Source organism: Schistocerca gregaria, chromosome 8 (assembly GCF_023897955.1).
Source record: "Schistocerca gregaria isolate iqSchGreg1 chromosome 8, iqSchGreg1.2, whole genome shotgun sequence".
Lineage (NCBI taxonomy): Eukaryota > Metazoa > Arthropoda > Insecta > Orthoptera > Acrididae > Schistocerca > Schistocerca gregaria.
The window spans coordinates 199,586,372-199,608,661 of NC_064927.1; the positions used below are offsets into that span (position 1 = coordinate 199,586,372).

Here is a 22,290-nt window from a genome sequence, read left to right on the forward strand (position 1 = left end):
CCATTCACACAAGCAACCACACCTCATGCAGACATGGTCACCGTCTCTGGCAGCTCTGACCAGAATGCCTTGCCTGAGGTATCGGTCATGTGCGCATGAGGTGCACTTGTGTGAATGAATGTGTGTGTGTGTTTTCTGATGAAGGCTGTGGCTGAAAGTTAGTTTGTAAGTGTCTTTTAATTGTGTAGGAAAGATAGACTGCTACTTACCATAAATAAGTCATGTTAAGTTGCAGACAGGCACAGTTAAAAGGCACTTACATAAAGATTTTGGCCACAGCCTTTGTCAGCAAGGGAGAAACACACACCATTCTTACACACAAGCAAGCATACCTCAGGCACACGTGACCACTAACTCCAGTATCTTGGGCTGGAATGCAGCTATCATATGGATACAAGCAGAAGTTTGTAGGGATCCCCCTCCAGGTTCCTGTGTGCATCCCACATGACAGTTGTATTCTGACGTGAGATGTTGAGGTTGGCAGTCATGTGTGCATGAGGTGTGCTTGCTTGTGTGTAGGAATGGTGTGTGTTTTTCTTTTGCTGATGAAAGCTGTTGCCAAAAGTGTTGTAAATCTCTTAATGCTGCCTGTCTGCAGCCTTACATGTCATCTCTACAGTAAGTAGCAATCTGCCTTTTCCTTGCATTGTTGACATAGTGTTATAGTTTATTTGGAAATGTTCACCTATTGCTTTGGCATGAGGAACACACACTCCACAGTTCATTGTTATTGAGCAATTTGGGACTGACATAAGAGATTGATAATCATCTAGGATCATGTTCAGTTTTTGAAATAGTAAATCTACATCTATATCTGCATGGATACTCTGCAAACCACATTTAAGTGCGTGGCAGAGGGTGCATCGAACCACCTTAACAATTCTCTATTATTCCAATCTCATATAGCGAACAGAAAGAACGAACACCTATATCTTTCCATACGAGCTCTGATTTCTCTTATTTCATTGTGGTTATCATTTCTCCCTATGGAGGTGAGTGTCAACAAAATATTTTCACATTTGGAGGAGAAAGTTGGTGATTGCAATTTCATGAGAAGATTCTGTTACAACAAAAAAATGCCCCCCCCCCCCCTTTTCTTAAATGAAGTCCAGCCTGAATCCTGTGTCATTTTTGTGACACTCTCTCCCATATTTCACGATAATACAAAATGTGCTGCACTTCTTTGAACTTTTTCAATGTACAACCGTCAGTCCTATCTGTAAGGATCGCACACTGTGCAGCAGTATTCTAAAAGACCACAGACAAGCATAGTGTAGGCAATCTCCTTAGTGTCCTGCCAATAAAACACAGTCTTTGGTTAGCCTTACCCACATCATTTTCTGCATGTTCCTTCCAATTTGAGCTGTTCGTGATTGTAATACCTAAGTATTTAGTATACTGAGTATACTGATTTATCTTGTAACCGAAGTTTAACAGATTCCTTTTAGCGCTCATGTGAATGACCTCACACTTTCCGTTATTTAGGGTCAACTGCCAATTTTTGCAGTATTATTTACTCACATTGCCAATTCAAACACTTTAATATTCCAGAATGAAATTTTCACTCTGCAGTGGAGTGTGCGCTGGTATGAAACTTCATGGCAGATTAAAACTGTATGTTAGACCAAAACTCCAACTCGGGACCGTTGCCTTTTGCGGGCAAGTGCTCGGCCTTTCACACAGTTTTAATCTGCCAGGCAGTTTCATATCAATGCCTACTCTGCTGCAGAGTGAAAATTTCATTATGGAAAAATCCCTAAGGCTGTGGCTAAGCTATTCTCCACAATATCTTTTCTCCCAGGGGTGATAGTTTTGAAAGTTCTGCAAGGTATGCAGGAGAGCTTCTGTGAAGTTTGGAAGGTAGGAGATGAGGCACTAGTGGAATTAAATCTGTGAGAATGGTTCATGAGTCATGCTTGGGTTGCTCAGATAGTAGAGCACTTGCCTGCGAAAGGCAACAGTTCAGATTTTGAGTCTTGGTTATGCACACAGTTTTGATTTGCCAGGAAATTTCATTTTAATGTTACTTGTCATATTAAAACTGTTATTTCTTAGGTACTTATGATGTAAAAAATGTGTGTGTATATCCTGGCCTGCTGTAAGAAATGGTCTTGATGGTCCTAATAAGATTGGATTGAATAAATAAATTTCACTGTCTCTTTGCTGTAAAATGCACGCAGGAACAAATAACCAAAATTATATGAGTAAGCCTACAGTCTTTAAGTAAAACATGTACACTAATTACAGTGCTCTTTACTACATGTCCTTTTACAGTACATAACATTTTCATTAACTACTTAAAATGTTGACTGCTATTAGTGCAACACAGTTTACATGCTCTAGTATCCCAGGAAATTGGTACAAAACATCAGTGGCTACTACAAACCTCACAGTCATACCACAAACTATATGGTTCACAAGACTGTGTGACCAATAAATCATTATCCAAACTAGACAATAAGTTGGCCACGAATGTTGCGCACAAGATGTGTTGTTTTACTGTCATGTTGAAACTGGCTGTTAATTACTATGGGATGTTTTGCAAGAGATGCTTGGTGTTTCAGATTTTTCTATACAGCCAATCAATAGTTCTTTTACAATATCAGCCCAAAAATTCAAAGCAAATGCCCGCTGATTAGCTTAATTCTGGATGTTGAAGCAGATGATGTCATCTTTTGTAAACATTGCACATCTTAGTGCAGTACGAAAAACAGAATGTTTCTGTAAGAGTTAATTTGCAAAAAATATATGTAAAAGTTCTACTGACAGCAGTGTCTGAACCTGCTGTGAATTGTTAGAATAGTGTTGCTGTTCATGTTAAATGTTCGTGGCAAATCCATCCTTTGTATTCTGAGTTTTGCATTGTGTTGACTGCTGTAACTAAGATGGTTGTTGAAGGCAGCTACGTCCCCAAATGTAACCCACTGATTCTTTGAGATTTAACCAAAATGACAAAAGAGTTCCAGTATTCAATTTATCCATTGTGGGTGAAAATGATGTCACATTTGTTAGTGTGTGCTGTTGCTGTGTAGTATGTTGTGAAGACGAAGAACTGTTTCCCAGGTTGTGGAAGCACTTCTGGCGCACGGTGCAGCTGTTGACTGTGCAGACTCAGACCAGAGGACAGCACTGCGAGCTGCCGCATGGGGAGGACACGAGGACATTGTCCTGGCCCTGCTTCGACACGGTGCTGACGTAAATCGAACAGATGATGAGGGGCGAACGGCGTTGATTGCTGCAGCGTATATGGGTCATTCTGAGATAGTTGAGCATTTGCTCGACTTTGGAGCAGAGATCAACCACGAAGATGCTGATGGTCGAACAGCACTGTCTGTAGCAGCTCTCTGTGTGCCTGCAAATGAAGGATATGTGAAGGTAACTAAACATAAGCATAACCTTTATTCATGCAACTTTTCTGCATAGTACTTGAAAGGAGCATAAAAGTAGTTACATATTTGTATACATCTACATGACCAACATGCAGTTCACTCTTAAGTGTTTGACACTGTGATTGATAGAACCACTATCAGACTATTACTCAACTGTTTCTCTCTCAGATAGTCACATACTGAGCACTTAAATCTTTCCATGTGTGCATTGATTTCTTTTACTTTATCATCATGGTCTTTCTTCCAAACAAAATATTTTCACATTTGGAGGAGAAAGTTGGTTATTAAAATTTCATGAAAAGATCTGACCACAATGAAGAAAAGCCTTTGTTTTAAGTTTTGCCTCTCTAACTTGCAAATCATTTTCTAAGCACTCTTCCCCCATATTTTGCAGTAGTACAAAACAACATGTCCTTTGAACTTTTTTGGTGTCCTATGTCTACCTGTTTGATAAAGATTCCATAATGCACAACAGTATTCCAGAAGATTATAGACCATTGTATTGTAGGCAATCTCTTTAATAGATATGTTGTGTCTTCTAAGTATACTGGCAATAAAATGTAGTATTCAGTAGTTGGTTGGTTGTTGGTGTTTTGGAGAGGGACCAAACAGAGGAGTCATCGATCCTATCAGATTAGGGAAGGAGGTCAGCCAAGCCCTTTCAAAGCAACATCCTGCCATTTGCTTGAAGCAATTTAGGGAAATCACGAGAAACTCAAATCAGGATGGCCGGGCACGGGTTGAACTGTTGTCCTCCCAAATGCGAGTCTAGTGTACTAACCACTGCACCACCTTGCTCAGTATAGTCTTCAGTATGTCTTTCCCACAACATTTTCTGTCTGATGGTTTACATTTAAGTTGTTTGTAATCATAATCCCCAGGTACTTGTCTAAACTGACAACTTTAAATTTGTATGATTTATTGTTTAACCAAAGTTTAATGAAATTTTTTTAATATTCATGTGGAGGGCCTACCACTTTTTATCATTCAGGGTCAGTTGCCAGTTTTCACACCATGCAGTGGAGAATTGTACCACAAATAGATTTGTTCCATTGGCAGGATGTATTTTTATATTTTTCTTAGTAAAACCTGTTTCCATCCAAAAAATAAATGTGTTACTATACACTGATGATTGTTGAGAAATGAAAAGCTAATTTTTTTGTTGTTGCTTATTTTAGGACAACTTAATGAAGAAATATTGAAATACTATCAGTCAAATATTTTACAATAACTAGAGTACAGGCTATTGATGATCTTTAATTGTTGTAGTTGTGGTCTTCAGTCCTGAGACTGGTTTGATGCAGCTCTCCATGCTACTCTATCTTGTGCAAGCCTCTTCATCTCCCAGTACCTACTGCAACCTACATACTTTTGAATCTGCTTAGTGTATTCATCTCATGGTCTCCCTCTGTGATGTTTACCCTCCATGCTGTGCCCCAGTACTAAATTGGCGATCCCTTGATGCCTCAGAACATGTCCTACCAACCGATCCCTTCTTCATGATCTTTAGTATAAATTATAAAGTGGCTGGTACTTACACAAATAGTTGAGATTTCTTAAGCACACAAGTTTGAAATGTAAGACACTTTTTCAGTCAGAATAACACTTCATACCTGATACACAAATATCTTTGATACATGGTAATATTCCATTGTTTGTGCAGCTATGGAATAAAAATTGGAACTTTTCAAACTACTGATTTGAAAAGAAAACATGATGGTTTTGTACCCTACGTTGGAACTCATTGGTGTTATTGTTTGGACAGAAAATAATTACTTACCAAAATTGTGTAACTTCTTAAGATAAAAGTCCCTAGTTATGGTCCTCTCCAAGGTAGTGACTCAGTCACAACCATGTCTGCATCTACATCTACACTGTACAAACGACCGTGAAGTGCGTGACATAGAGGATGTCCCATTGTACCAGCTATTAGGGTTTCTTCCCATGCCATTCATGTATGGAGTGTGGAAAAATGATTTTTAATGCCTCTGTGCATGCCTTAATTAATCCAATCTTATTCTCAGGATCCCTATGTGAGCGGCACATAGAGGGTTGTAGTATATTCATTTAAAGCTGGTTCTTGAAACTTTAGTAATAGACTTTCTCAGGATAGCTTATGCCTATCTTCAAGAGTCTGCCAGTTCAGTTCATTCAGTATCTCTCTGACACTCTTCCAAGGCTCAAACAAACCTGTGTCTATTCGTGGTGCCCTTCTCTGTGTATGTTCAATATTCCCTGTTAGTCCTGTTTGGTATGGGTCCCACACAACTAGGCACTATAACACCAAATGTTCTCCATTTCAGAGTATCTTTCACTAAGAAATGAAATCAAGTCATTGCCCTGTGTGTTGTAGTTTGTAGTTATGCAAATATTTATTGTTAAGTGAATATTTGTTTACATTTTAAAATACTTCAAAAATATGCTATGTATTTTTTTCAAAATTGCTGTTGCAATGAAATCAAGTCATTGCACTGTGTGTTGTAGTTTGTAGTTATGCAAATATTTATTGTTAAGTGAATATTTGTTTACATTTTAAAATACTTCAAAAATATGCTATGTATTTTTTTTCAAAATTGCTGTTGCAATGCTCTGAATGGAAGAGGAGTGCAATTCTGGCTGGGGTAATGTTTATAACTGTGTAAAGATGTTTTTGCGAGGAGCTAAACAGTGACAAGGTTATTGTTAAAATTTAAAAGATGTGTCAGAAGAAATTTAATTTGAAAACTTAACGGAGTGTGTGGAAAGTGCTGAGATGCTGATACTTATGTTAGAGTGATGTATATTATTTTTGATGTGGTTTCTGTAGTTCAGTGTTCTACTGATTAGATGGAGCTTGATTTATATTTTTAATCTTCTTATTGTTATTGGGTAACCAGTGCCTCATGAATAGTTGCACAGCAATTGTCACACCACAATTAAGTTTCAGTGCTTGTGGTCAAACTACAAAAATTGAATTGCATCACTTTGGTAATGATGTATTCACAGCACTCATCCATTCTCAGTGTTATAATATTATCAACTGTTGCTCCACCACAGGCTTTGTAATTTCTTTGTAACCACAATATGTCACATAGTGGCTTTAAAAAAAATGACGACGTTGAATAAGCTTGAATGTTGTGACACTGACATAAGCAGAGTATTGTAATACAGCGTTTATAATCATCACCTTCTTCTTCTTCTTCTTCTTTTCTGCAAAGTTTACCTGTCTGGAGTGGGGTCCATTTCGTAAGGATTTGACAAATTTAATTTCATTAAATTTTGTGGCCAGATGCTTTTCCTGAAATCACAGTCGTCATGGTAATCTGAGGGAAGAAATTCATGTGCAGCATGTGCCTGCGAATGATGTAAACATTGTTCTGTGTGTTATCATGTTTTAACTGGTTGTGTATCATATTCTCTGAGGCAGAATTTGGAGAGCAGCTCAGCATTTGCCTAAACATGGATGGGAAACCATCTAGAAACCACACTCAGACTGAGTGGAGTACCAGCCCACAGTTATTGATCCACCGTGTGAATTTAATCATGGTTTGGATGACCACCGTGACTTGCATGCTAGGACACTGTGTGTTTGCTGTACAAGCAGGTGCAGCACAGTGTTTATTATGACACCACAAAACTGAAAATTTAATTAATGTGGAACTTTTTCTGTACCAATTCAGATTATTCGTGACATACAAGGGTTGTTCTGAAAGTAATGCCTCCTATTTTGATTAATGGAAACTACAGGAGATACATAAATCACAACAGCACAGCTAAATAGAGCAATATTTCAGCTACAGATTTGTCATCTTTCCACATAGTCACCACCATTCATTATCCACTTTTGCCATTGATGAACCAGAGCTTGCATGCCATGCTTGTAAAAATCAGAACCAGCTGAGGCTAACCACTTCCTTACAGCTTTGACAACAGCATCTGAGTCTTTAAAATGTTTGCCATGTAGTCCATCTTTCAGAGACCCAAAGAGATAGAAGACTGAAAATCATGACTGCATGGCAGATGTGGTGAAACAGCCCAGCTGAATTTTGCAATGAGTTTTGTGGTCACAGAACTGGTGTAGGGCCTGGCATTATCATGTTGCAGGTGAAAGATGGCCTCCTCCTCTGGCCTTACCCTGGAAATTCAAGCTTTCAGCTTAGTCAGTGTTATCTCATAGCTTGCGGAATTGACAGTTTCTCCAGGCTCCAGGACATCCAAAAGAACCATACCCTGGCTATCCCAGAAGACTGAACACACCACTTGACTCTTGAATTTCTTCTTTGATGGAGAATTCACACTCTGTTATTCCATGGACTGTCTTTTGGATTCCGGCTCATAGTGGTGACACCATGTCTCATCTCTGGTGACGGTGCTATCCAGAAAATTGTCACCTTCAGCTTCATTTTGGTCCAGCAGATCTCAACAAATTCCATTTGATGAGAAACTTTAAATCAATAAGTGGAATCCATATCAGCGTCATTCATGCACCTGTAGAATTCTCATGTCTCAAGTTTTGATGCTGAAGCTGAGAGCTTCTGTTCTTTCTTTAGTGCTGCTTCATCTTTTTTGTTGGTAAACTGATTTCCATGAAACCTCTATTTCCTAAACATAGTTTTTCTACCACCCATTATGCATAAATCTTGACTTCCATGTAAAGGTTTCTGAATCCAACCTTCCACCTACTAATATGTGTTACTATTGTCAAAATGTAAATAAACCACATGCAAGAAAGTTTACAGGCAAAGCTATAGAAGTCAGCCAGAGATATAGATGTCAGCCAAAGATATTGAAAAAAATAGCTTTCACACTAACAAAAATTCTGAGGAAGCAAGCAGTTTCCCAAATGTCGGAAAAGGTGGGAGTGGCTGCCAGTGCAGAGTTCATCAGTTTAACAATTTAAAGGCATGTCTAAAGCTGCTGTTATGACAAAATGCACACACAACATGGATTAAACTGTGTAGATCAAGAAAATAATATTTTTGAAAACTCGATTTTTTGGACAAAAATCTGTTACCATTGCAATACCAGTTTTTATGGAGCAGGGGGTGTACTTTGTGCTCACCTTTTGAAAATACTGTAATCTAGTCAGGTGCTGTATATTAAAATTTGAAAAAAAAAAAAAAAAAAATTCTTCCTTTTAATGAAATCTTATACCAGAATCCCTAAATGTTTTAAATTTTTTATTTAAACTTAACCCATAATTTCACGTTGAATGTCATATTCAAAATTTTCATGTTCAGGATGCTCATTGACATGCATATGTCTTAAAAAAGTATGTTCTGAGTAAAAGTCAACAATACTTAACAAAATTAATATTTAAAGAAATTTTTTTCTGGTGGTCATGAAGTACTGCCACCCCCTCCCCCTCCAATGCCCCAACACCACATGCTCTTGGTAGTACACATTACTGAAAATGCACTGGTATTACTAAGTGTGTGCTAAAGATGTTATCAAGTTCTGGACACTACTGTCATTGATACCTCTTTAAAAAAGTATATTGTTAATATAAGTCAACTACAATTAACAAATTGTGCTTTCTTAATTATTTTTTTTAGAGTGGGAGTGAAGTACTCTCACCCCCATCCAATAATACATATTATTAAAAATATGTTATAACAGTTGGATTATAATTGTAATATTCTTCATTTGTATCCACCTATCTGCCTCCCAAATGGTGTGGCTTCTCAAATTATTAACAGTCACATAAACTGCAGCAGTTTAACTATATCCAGATATTTACAGAATTTCTGAGCTGTGTTCATATTATCCTGATATTCGTTGTTATTATACTTGCCAGTTTATGATTACACAATATGGTGAATCTCCAATGATTGTATTTGCACTCCAGGTAGTAAATATCCTCCTTGAACGTGGAGCTGCTGTGGACCACCAGGACAAAGATGGAATGACCCCACTGCTGGTTGCTGCCTTTGAAGGTCACAGGTATGTAATGCATTATTTGTCATAGAATTCGTTTGCTTTGTATACACAAAATAATAAAAACTTAAGGAACAGTACTAATTACTCATATAATAAAATCAGTTGAATCAGCTTTCTTTTTATTTGGCATAACTTTTGGTCAAATGTTTCAGCAGAGTGAAAACAAAGACTCCCTGTAAACTGTACAATGGATTTTTATCCAGATTTTCATAGCCAGATAAATAGTTGGAAGCAGACATATGTGGTATCAAAAGGACCAGTGTGAGGTCTAGCAATGGTTCTTTGTTTATGATTTTAAATATTTAAATAATACGTGCATCCATTTGCACTTGATTATTGTATTGAAGCTTTGTTTGCCCTGTCAGTTCTTACCCTCCACACTTCTGTCCATTACCAAACTGATGATTATTGATGTATTTTGGATATATCCTATGAACAGACCTTCTTTTAATTGTTTAATTGTGCTATAAATTTCTTTTCCCTCTGGTTCAATTCAGCATCCCATAATTAGCCATTCAATGCACCGATCAACCGTGTGTTACTCTCTTCTCCACTAATCTTCACATTCATGTGCTTAAGAGTCTTATAATTGCAGGCTGGTTTCTGTAAAAGTTGTAGATACTCTTTTGCTTAATTTACAATTGTTATATTTTTGTGCTCGATTGAAAATTTGTATTAATGACTCAAATATTGTGCTTCTCAAGGAACAGTATTTCTTTTGATGCTCCAGTTGCAGTGGATGTCAGTGTTGTAATTGTGTAATGCATCTCTGAATAACTGAGACAACTGAACCATTCTAAAAATGTCTTCATGTTGCCAGGGATGTTTGTGAATTACTTCTGGAGTACGAGGCTGATGTTGACCATGCAGATCGAGCAGGTCGCACTCCACTGTGGGCTGCGTCATCGATGGGGCATTCATCGGTAGTGGAGCTGCTTCTGTTCTGGGGCTGTTATGTTGATAGCATTGACCCTGAAGGGCGTACTGTGCTGAGTGTTGCTGCTGCACAAGGTGGCACCGATGTTGTCCGGCAGCTGCTCGACAGGGGTTTGTAATCCAAGTTTCAGTTGTAGTTTATTATTTATTTAACCTGGCAAGACTAGGTCTACCTCCTCATGCATTTAACCAGGTGTTCTATATAAATATTACATTACAAGTGTGTTATGAGTTACATTTACTATGACATAGAGGGGTGTGTGTGTGTGTGTGTGTGTGTGTGTGTGTGTGAGAGAGAGAGAGAGAGAGAGAGAGAGAGAGAGAGAGAGAGAGAATGAAGTGGTATTACTGAAGACTGGGAGAAGATGGAAGCATTTGCTTTACTGTGAGGCAGGCCATTTACATTGATTTTTGGAGAAACATTACAAGATTGGCAGAAGCAAGTGCTTCGGCTTCTTAAAAGCCAAATGGCATTGAATTGTGCACATTGTGCAGGCTTGCTTGTTCTGGAGGCTGACAACAGCAACAGAGAAGCTGTTTGTAAATGTTTTTGTTTTATAGATGGGCACATGTAGGATACTAGGTAAGGGAGACCTGGTATTTCATGTATTATGGAGAGGACAAGTATGTGATCTCTGATGTGAGGTGCTAGAATGCATGTGTACTGAAGAGCTGATGGAGTAGACATAGTGTATAGTGGTCATATAATTTGTCTGGTCGCAAATATTGTAGCTGAGCATATGAAGCAAAGAGATGGCTGCTGCAGATGTAACATACACAACAATTCACATTTAGTCCTAGAGTTTTCACTAATCATATGATGTGTTGAATTACATCACAATAGTGGTTGTTTCATAGTGTGTGTCATAAAACAAGTTTATGTTTGAAATCCAGTGGAAATATGTTCTGAATCTTCTGGAGGGCATAGAGGATAGCAGAAGTCTTCTAGCATGTGACATCAGTATTTTAGTTTTTGTATATCTATCTGTATTTGGCAACTGGAAAGATGTGAGCATTGATGATACCACCTTCAGCTGGTGCTTTAAAATTTCTTCATTCAGTGTGACTCGTTTTGGCACTACACTGGACCATCGTCACGACCTCAGTTGGCGATGATTGGATTAAAACCAACTATCCATCCTACCATTACGAGGGATAAAATTAAATCAGTGTCTGCAGTTCAGTTCATGTTTGAAGGGCTCACTACACATGTCAAATAAATAATCTAACTTTTTTATGTGCATAGAAAGCCCTTTATATGTGTAGATGCAGAGGCAATTATTGCCATCTGAAGGGCCTGATGATAGTCAGTGTAGCACCAAAGCCTCATACAGTGAATAAAGGAATTTTGAAAACATGACTGAATTTGGCACCATCAATTCTCACACAGTATTTTATGTCCATTTGAGGGCAAGTACTGCATTATTTTTTGAAACAGTATTGGGAAACTGTTGAGAAGAATAAGAGGCAATTGTTCACAGACTTCATGAATTAATTAATTTCTGAGCGGATACTGAAACTACTTGGGAAATTTTTACACATACTTTAAGTCCTAGGTGTTGTGCACATCTGAACACTGAAGAATATCATCATTCATCTGGATGATGGCAGTACTGATATTGTCAGTTGCAGATTTCAAACCAATGTTAGGATTGAGAACAGCTTTATGTTGCAAATTTCTTCTTTTAAAAGTAAAATCTCAATTTGTAGTGCTTGATGAATTATTTCCAGATTTTTCTGTAGCAAATTGAATTTTTCAACATTACAGGGTTAGATGAACAGCATCGAGATAATTCTGGATGGACTCCATTGCATTATGCAGCATTTGAAGGTCATAAGGATGTGTGTGAAGCTCTCCTGGAGGCAGGAGCGAGGGTGGATGAAGCGGACAATGATGGGAAAGGCCCGCTGCTGCTGGCCGCCCAGGAAGGGCACTCGCTGCTAGTGGAGATGCTGCTCTCAGAGCATGCTGCCCCTCCTGACCAGCGTGCACACGATGGGAAAACTGCCCTCAGGTACTGCTCATGTACACTTTGAACTAACGGTCATACTGTGTTGCAGAGTCTCCTTGTCCTAGTTCAACATACAACTAAAAAAAGAGGCACAAATCGGTAAAGCACCTGTTTTGCATGATACTGAAATAAATTGAATTCTTACATGAGAGCTTTCTTCCTTTATCTCTCTCTGCAGTTGAAGTAGCCTCTCATGGTGAAATGTTGATATTCATCTTCCTTTTTGGTGTGAATCATACAGTAGCTGGCAAGTGAAACTTTTGTATAGATTTAATGAGTTTGTAGTCCCCTGACTACTCTTCCTTGAATCAATAAATAAAGAATTATTAATGCAGAACAACAAATCCCTCACAGAAGACTTTGTGTTTATAATAAACAAAACAGATATTGTAAGAGTAATTTAAAACACCATGTGTCTAAAACTAATCATTCAGCATAGCTTTCAGCATTTTGTGCTTTCATCTTCACCAAGAAAAGAAAGTAGAACATTGTTTCATGTGAGAGATACGTCACACTTAAAAGTAAGAATTCTTTATTTCCCAACTATTTGTAATATGAAGAGGATAGAACACTACTCACCACATAGAAGTGGTGCTGAGTTGCTGACAAGCACATTGAAAAAGAATACAAGATATATTCAGCTTTTGGACTAAGTCTCTCATTGGACATGGAAAACTCACGCTTATTCACACAAGCACAACTTGCATACACATGGCCACTGTTGTCTACGGGTGCTAAGACCCGATCACAGTACAGTTTACTTACTTTCAGTATTTTCTTTTGTTGGACTTGTTTCTATATACAGAATAGCCATGATTTCTCTACTGTCTAGTTTACATGATCCTTTTTCCACACTTTCCTCCCCATAATGTTTTCATGTAATTTACAAATTTCTCATGAACTGATCTTATTGTAGTGCATTTTAGTGACACCTCTATTGCCTTAACTCATGGTATATGAACATCTAAAATGGGTATGATGACATACAATTTACTATTCAAAGAATTAGAGCAGACAGATGTTCATTTGACAGACGAAACTATTGTGTGGTTAGTGAACAAGATACTGAAGAATGCTCATGAGGACAAATAGTTTCAATGTATCATTCATCTGTGTACTACTGTCATGCTGCTTATGTTCTGTTTCAGAAAGAGAGAGTGAATAGTTGGGTTGAACTGATTTTACACATAAATGTCCCTTTTGTATGTGCTTTGCCATGGGTATTCCTTGATTTCCAACAAGCATTTGACTTAGTACCACCTCAGCCTTTATAATCAAAAGTATGACCATATGGTATATCAAGCAAAATTTTTAACTGCACCCAGGATTTTTGGTAGAGAGGGCACTGTAAACTATCTTGGATAGAGAGTCATTGACAGATGTAGAAGTAACTTTGGGTATACCCCAAGGAAGAATGTCAGGATCCTTGCTCTTCATGTTGTGTATTAATGATCTTGTAGACAACATTAATAGTAATCTCAGACTTTTCGCACACCATGCAGTCCTCTAATGAAGTAATGTCTGAAAGAAGCTGTGCAAACATACAGTGAGATCTTGATAATATTGAAAAATAGTGCAAAGATTGGCAGCTTGCTGTAAATGTTCATGAATGTGTAACTGTGCAACTATCCTATGACTATAATAAAACCATTGAGTTACTGTAGGAATCGGTCAATTCATACAAATGCATTGATGTAACAAGTTGTAGGAATATGAAGTGGAATGATTGCATAGTCTTAACCATAGCTGTGATTCATAGGTGGAATACTAGAGAAATGCTATCAGTCTACAACGGAGACTTCAAATAAGACTCGTGTAGCCCATCCTAGATTATTGTTAAAGTGTGTGGGACCCATACGAAGTAGGACTAGTAAGGATTTTCAATGGACACAGCACAAGTAGTCACATGTTTGTTTGATCCATGGTAGAGTGTCACAGAGATGCTGAAAAAACTGAGCTGACAGACAATTGAAGATAAACACAGGCTATGTAATGAGAACCTGCTTAGAAAGTTTCTAGAACTGACTTTAAATGATTGATCTACACATTACTTCAATAGGGATCACAAAGTCAAGATTAGACTAATTGCAGGATGGAGAGAGGGGATGTCAACCTCGTCCCGTCTGTCCCCAGATCGGTCTGCCGCTGTGGTTGCCCCAGTTGCTGCCCGCAGTGGGGCTGAGCCCTCGCCTGTGGTTGATTGGGAGGTCGTTCCAAGGCGTGGCAGGCAGCGAAAGGCGTCCCCGGAGGCTGATCAGAAAGCCTCCCCGGCGCATCTGACAAACAGGTTTCAGGCACTGTCTCTGGCTGAGCCAGATGCAGCTGCCTGCCCTGTTTCAGAGGATCATTCTCAGCCTTCAAGGTCCAGGCAATCGCAGAGGGTGGGATTACTGGTAGTTGGGAGCTCCAATGTTAGGCGCGTAATGGGGCCCCTTAGGGATACGGCGGCTAAGGAGGGGAAGAAATCCAGTGTGCACTCCGTGTGCATTCCGGGAGGAGTCATTCCTGATGTGGAAAGGGTCCTTCCGGATGCCATGAAGAGCACAGGGTGCAGCCAGCTGCAGGTGGTGGCACATGTCGGCACTAATGACGTGTGTCGCTTTGGATCTGAGGAAATTCTCTCTGGATTCCAGCGGCTATCTGATTTGGTGAAGGCTGCCGGTCTTGCTTACGAGATGAAGACAGAGCTCACCATCTGCAGCATCGTTGACAGAACCGACTGCGGACCTTTGGTGCAGAGCCGGGTGGAGGGTCTGAATCAGAGGCTCAGACGGTTTTGCGACCGTATTGGCTGCAGATTCCTTGACTTGCGCCATAGGGTGGTGGGGTTTCGGGTTCCGCTGAATAGGTCAGGAGTTCATTACACTCAGCTGGCGGCTACACGGGTAGCGGAGGCTGTGTGGCGTGGACTGGGCGGTTTTTGTAGGTTAGAAGGCCTCGGGAAAGTGCGGGATGGGCTGCAATGTCAAAGGGTGCTTGGCAATTACAGGACGTGCTTGGATCAAGGAACAGTCGGAATTATAGTTGTAAATTGTTGTAGTTGCGCTGGAAAAGTCCCTGAGCTTCAAGCGCTAATAGAAAGCATAGAAGCTGATATCGTTATAGGTACAGAAAGCTGGCTAAAGCCTGAAATAAGTTCTGCAGAAATTTTTACGAACTCTCAGACGGTGTTCAGGAAAGATAGATTAGACAGAATTGGTGGTGGAGTGTTTGTGTCTGTCAGTAGTGGTTTATCTTGTAGTGAAGTCGAAGTAGATACTCCGTGCGAATTGGTGTGGGTGGAGGTTATACTTAACAGCCGAATTAAGTTAATAATTGGCTCCTTCTACCGACCCCCAGACTCCGATGATACAGTTGCGGAACAGTTCAGAGAAAGTTTGAGTCTCGTAACAAATAAATACCCCACTCATACGGTTATAGTTGGTGGGGACTTCAACCTACCCTCGGTATGTTGGCAAAAATACTTGTTCAAAACCGGTGGTAGGCAGAAAACGTCGTCCGAGATTGTCCTAAATGCATTCTCCAAAAATTATTTCGAGCAGTTAGTCCACGAACCCACGCGAATTGTAAATGGTTGCGAAAACACACTTGACCTCTTGGCCACAAACAATCCAGAGCTGATAGAGAGCATCATGACTGATACAGGGATTAGTGATCACAAGGTCATTGTAGCTAGGCTCAATACCATTTCTTCCAAACCCATCAGAAACAAACGCAAAATAATTTTATTTAAAAAAGCGGATAAAGTGCCACTAGAAGCCTTCCTAAAAGACAATTTCCATTCCTTCCGAACTGACTATGCGAATGTAGACGAGATGTGGCTCAAATTCAAAGATATAGTAGCAGCAGCAATTGAGAGATTCATACCTCATAAATTGGTAAGAGATGGAACGGATCCCCCGTGGTACACAAAAAAGGTCCGAACGCTGTTGCAGAAGCAACGGAAAAAGCATGTGAAGTTCAGAAGAACGCGACATCCCGAAGATGGGCTAAAATTTACAGACGCGCGAAATTTGGCACGTACTTCGATGCGAGATGCCTTTAATAGGTTCCACAACGAAACATTGTCTCGAAATTTGGTAGAAAATCCGAAGAAATTCTGGTCGTATGTAAAATACACAAGCGGCAAGACGCAGTCAATACCTTCGCTGCGCAGTGCCGATGGTACTGTTATCGACGACTGTGCCGCTAAAGCGGAGTTATTGAACGCAGTTTTCCGAAATTCCTTCACCAAGGAAGACGAATGGAATATTCCAGAATTTGAAACACGAACATCTGCTAGCATGAGTTTCTTAGAAGTAGATACCTTAGGGGTTGCGAAGCAACTCAAATCGCTTAATACGGGCAAGTCTTCAGGTCCAGATTGTATACCGATTAGGTTCCTTTCAGATTACGCTGATACTATAGCTCCCTACTTAGCACTCATATACAACCGCTCGCTCACCGATAGATCTGTACCTACAGATTGGAAAATTGCGCAGGTCGCACCAGTGTTCAAGAAGGGTAGTAGGAGTAATCCATTTAACTACAGACCTATATCATTGACGTTGGTTTGCAGTAGGGTCTTGGAGCATATACTGTATTCAAACATTATGAACCACCTCGAAGGGAACGATCTATTGACACGTAATCAGCATGGCTTCAGAAAACATCGCTCTTGTGCAACGCAGCTAGCTCTTTATTCGCACGAAGTAATGGCCGCTATAGACAGGGGATCTCAAGTTGATTCCGTATTTCTAGATTTCCGGAAAGCTTTTGACACCGTTCCTCACAAGCGACTTCTAATCAAGCTGCGGAGCTATGGGGTATCGCCTCAGTTGTGCGACTGGATTCGTGATTTCCTGTCAGGAAGGTCGCAGTTCGTAGTAATAGACGGCAAATCATCGAGTAAAACTGAAGTGACATCAGGTGTTCCCCAGGGAAGCGTCCTGGGACCTCTACTGTTCCTGATCTATATAAATGACCTGGGTGACAATCTGAGCAGTTCTCTTAGACTGTTCGCAGATGATGCTGTAATTTACCGTCTAGTAAGGTCATCCGAAGACCAGTATCAGCTGCAAAGCGATTTAGAAAAGATTGCTGTATGGTGTGTCAGGTGGCAGTTGACGCTAAATAACGAAAAGTGTGAGATGATCCACATGAGTTCCAAAAGAAATCCGTTGGAATTCGATTACTCGATAAATAGTACAATTCTCAAGGCTGTCAATTCAACTAAGTACCTGGGTGTTAAAATTACGAACAACTTCAGTTGGAAGGACCACATAGATAATATTGTCGGGAAGGCGAGCCAAAGGTTGCGTTTCATTGGCAGGACACTTAGCAGATGCAACAAGTCCACTAAAGAGACAGCTTACACTACACTCGTTCGTCCTCTGTTAGAATATTGCTGCGCGGTGTGGGATCCTTACCAGGTGGGATTGACGGAGGACATCGAAAGGGTGCAAAAAGGGCAGCTCGTTTTGTATTATCGCGTTATAGGGGAGAGAGTGTGGCAGATATGGTAAGCGAGTTGGGATGGAAGTCATTACAGCATAGACGTTTTTCGTCGCGGCGAGACCTTTTTACGAAATTTCAGTCACCAACTTTCTCTTCCGAATGCGAAAATATTTTGTTGAGCCCAACCTACATAGGTAGGAATGATCATCAAAATAAAATAAGAGAAATCAGAGCTCGAACAGAAAGGTTTAGGTGTTCGTTTTTCCCGCTCGCTGTTCGGGAGTGGAATAGTAGAGAGATGGTATGATTGTGGTTCGATGAACCCTCTGCCAAGCACTTAAATGTGAATTGCAGAGTAGTCGTGTAGATGTAGATGTAAGCAATCATTCCTTGTGCGATCCGTATATGAAGGGAATGGGAGAAAACCCTAATAATTGGCAGAGTGGGACATGTCCTGTGCCATGCTCTGTGCAGTGTTTTGCAGAGAGTAGGTATAGTTGTAGAGTCTATAACAAGGTTTAAATTGACCTGCGTATTCAACGGAAGCTGTATGTGATAGGTCCTATTGAACAGAAAATGTGATGATACAAAATATTTTTCATCATTTGTTTTAACACAAAAAATTCTTGAAATGCAGTGTGATGACTGACACACTTCATTAAACACTGGCATTGTGGATGATGCTGTGCTATCCTGTTGTCCGAGCACAAAGACTGTCAGATAAACTATTTCTTTTATGACTTATTATTCGTGCCAGAGACAAATAAAATGCCTGCAGATAGTATAGTTACACCATATACACTGTAACATTACAATTTTCTCCTAGGTTAGCAGCAGTGGAAGGTCACAGTGATGTTGTGATCAGCCTTCTAGCCCACGGTGCTGATGTTAACGTATTAGATGCAGATGGGCGAAGTACTCTCTATGTTCTTGCTCTTGAGAACAGATTGGCCATGGCAAGGCTGTTATTAGAGGAGGGGAATGCAGATGTTGAAACAAGAGATTCTGAGGTAAATGCATATTTTAAACGAACATTATTTCATGAGTTTTTGTAAGTAAACAATTATTGATGGTTGGCTTTCCATTTCAAACAGGGTCGTACTCCGTTGCACGTAAGTGCATGGCAGGGACATGCAGAAATGGTGGCACTCCTGCTGACTGTTGGAGGTGCTGACGTTGATGCCACAGACAATGAGAACCGTACAGCACTGCACTCGGCTTCATGGCAGGGACATGCGGCCATTGTGCAGCTGCTTCTGGAACATGGGGCAAGACCTGACCACACGTGTAATCAAGGGGCCACTGCACTAGGTAAGCTGATGTAATTATGATTAAGCACTCTTCTGTAAGCAATGGAATAAACTAGTCATATTTATAAACTTTGGTGTTAAACATTTCCCACTCCATGGGAAGTATACTTCCCAATGGCATAATGATTTTTCTGTGTTCTTGGTAAACATTACCATTTCTGATCTCATCTGATATCCAGCATAAGGTTTCAGAACTTGCAGAAAATGTATTCATTGATACTAAATATGCAATATATCTTTAAAAGAAAAAAAAACTGTCTTCACTCTTATCCAAAGGGTTATCAGTTTCAGTACAGAGATGGGATTGTTGTCATGTAGTGAAAGGATGAAAAACCTGTGGCCATAGTCACAACATAGGACAGTCCCAAAGACACTTCAACAGTATTTAGGAAAATGAACACAAACTAAAAGGATACTTAGCTTTCCACCTATTGTCACATACAGTGAGATCATGATAGCTGCTGATAACTTTGATCACCTATGAGAATGCTGTGTGCAGTCAGCCAGCATACTCCCATATGCTGGGATTATTTCCTAATTGACATGACAATTACTGATGCCTCAGTGTTTTAATAAGAGAACATTAAGGCAACCATCGACTGAGCTTTCTGCTGGGACTTGGGGGGCAGTTGATTAGTGGCTTCTTATCTCGGAAATGGAATGGGAGACCACCAGGCTTTCTTAATAAAAAGAAATCACTACCAGAGGATGTATGACTTGTCAAAGTATGGGCTCAGATGCCTATTTTGGGACAGCTGTGCAGGCTCATAGGTGATGTCATTTTTCAGTGAAAGTTAGAAAAATGAAGAACAAGAAATATTGGGATTTTCATTGAACAATATTTCTGTAAATTTCAGGGAATACAATTTTTTATCTTAAATTTGATTTGCAAAAAAAGTGGAAACAAACATTCCTAAAATCAGTGAATTTCATATGTATGAAGATACCAATCCTTAGTGTGATTAGAAAAAATTTACCCTGAAACAAATTAAATTATTTGTAAACAGATCACTTTAATTTTCTGTGCAATTATATTTTCTGTATTATCAAAGGTGTTTTATCTGTTTATCAACTAATTTCATTGCCTTCCTATATTTTTAAACTAAACCTGTATCATACCTATCCACAAAATTCCAGGTATAGCTGCTCAGGAGGGACATGAAGGATGTGTCCGTGCACTCCTAGAGCATGGTGCAGATCCTAATCACTCTGATCGCTGTGGCCGCAACGCTCTACGCGTCGCTGCCAAGAGCGGTCATGAGGGTGTCGTGAGACTCCTTGAGGAGTTTTCTCTTTCGCACAGGACATCACAAGCCAGAAGTACTAGTGGAGGTAAAAGGCCTTTTTGGAAAAAAATGTGTGATCTCCCCAGTGCCTCTACTCCTCTTCCTCCTTTCTGTCTATTCACTCCTGTGTTCATCTCCCTTACTCTCTGTTTGTAGTTCCACAATCTCATAACATTATCAGAAAAAGCATCAAGGTTAACTATGTGCAAAAAATGTGTGTATTCAACAATAATATTTAGTTTTGCTAGTGAATATAACTGCGTAACATTTGATGCTAGCTTGCTAGTCTTAGGACACTGATCTGAAGTGCCTATCCAGAAATTACCATTTTATGCACTTTAAGAAGGCCGTGATAAAATGCATAAACACCACATACAGTATCCCATTTGTATTCCAGCCATGAAATGAATAGATACCTTACTGTAATTTCGTATTATTATTCTTGTATCTTCTTCATACATTGTCATATTGAATCTCACATCTCTCTGCTTACTCAATATTTGATTTCATTTACTGTTGTTATCACATTCTGGAATATTTAAACAGTAAAAAATTGAATGAAAAATTAAATAATTACTCTGTGATTGATTGCACTTCTTTTCCAAATTTGTATACAAATAGATTACATAGTTTTCCTCAGTCAAGTAAGAGTTATTTTGTTCATTATTTTAATCTTTTGTCTCTCATGGACAGTTTCCTTACATGCCAAAGAATTATGAGAAATTTTATTATTATGTTGGTCTAGAATAATCATCTTTTAACAGTAGCTAAGTGAAATGGAAAAATAATCATATTAGCTGAGGAGAGTAAGCATTGAGAACATAATATTCTGATTCAAATTATTTGTTATTAGACCCTTCACTCATTGTAACTGTTTTCCTCTCATTAGAACTCACAGGTTCACATGCCAATAAATGTTCGTTTACTTGTACAGGCAGGTAATGTGGTGTACAAAATACACACGTTCTACACCAGTGTTGTACCCTGAGGTGACAGAAGTCATGGGATAGCAATATGCACATATACAGATGGCAGTAGTATCACATACACACGGTTTAAGAGGGCAGTGCATTGGCAGAACTGTCATTTGTACTCAGGTGATTCATGTGAAAAGGTTTTGGATATGATTATGGCTGCACAATGGAAATTAACAAACTTTGAATGTGGAATGTTAGTTGGAGCTAGATGCATAGGATATTCCAGTTTGGATATTGGTAGGGAATTAAATATTCTGAGATCCAGTGTCAAGAATGTGTTGGGAATACCACATTTCGTGCATTACCTCTAATCATGGACAATGCAGTGGCTGCCAACCTGCACTTAATGACCGAGAGCTGTGACATTTGTGTGGAGTTATTGATGCTAACAGACAAGCAACACTGTGTGATGTAATAGCAAAAATCAATGTGGGATGTAAGACGAATGTGTCTGTTAAGCTAGTGCAGCAAAATTTGGTGTTAACAGGTTATGGCAGCAGACAACCAATGCGAGTGCCTTTGCTAGCAACACATCATCATCTGCAGCACCTCTCCTATGTTCATGACTACATCAGTTGGACCTGAGAGGGCTGTAAAACCATGATCTGGTCACACAAGTCACAATTTCAGATGGTAAGAGCTGATGACAGGGTTATAGTGTGGCGTAGACCTCACGAAGCCATCGACCCAAGTTGTCAGGAAGGCACAGTGCAAACTGGTGGTGGCTCCATAATGGTGTGCTGTGTTTACGTGAATTGGACTAGGTCATCTGGTCCAACTTAACAGATCATTATATTAGCAAACTGGTTATATTCAGCTACTTGGAGACAATTTGCAGCCGTTTAATGATGGACTTTTTATGGCCACAAGTCTTCGCAGTTGGTTTGGATAACATCTACATCTACATGACTACTCTGCAATTCACATTTAAGTGCTTGGCAGAGGGTTCATCGAACCACAATCATACTATCTACTATTCCACTCCCGAACAGCGAGCGGGAAAAACGAACACCTAAACCTTTCTG

General features: G+C 39.6%; 1 protein-coding gene across 8 annotated transcripts in view; it reads left to right on the plus strand.

Annotated features, from left to right (window-relative positions):
- LOC126283943 (ankyrin repeat domain-containing protein 50-like) overlaps window positions 1-22,290 on the plus strand; it is a 471,892-nt gene that overhangs the window by 382,496 nt on the left and 67,106 nt on the right. For all 8 annotated transcript variants that reach the window (XM_049982337.1, XM_049982338.1, XM_049982340.1 and 5 more), the window contains exons 12-18: window positions 3,064-3,375; window positions 9,217-9,311; window positions 10,129-10,355; window positions 12,013-12,259; window positions 18,519-18,702; window positions 18,787-19,003; window positions 20,140-20,334. In XM_049982337.1, coding sequence (XP_049838294.1) covers window positions 3,064-3,375; window positions 9,217-9,311; window positions 10,129-10,355; window positions 12,013-12,259; window positions 18,519-18,702; window positions 18,787-19,003; window positions 20,140-20,334 — 1,477 coding nt within the window. The remainder of the gene's footprint in view (window positions 1-3,063; window positions 3,376-9,216; window positions 9,312-10,128; window positions 10,356-12,012; window positions 12,260-18,518; window positions 18,703-18,786; window positions 19,004-20,139; window positions 20,335-22,290) is intronic.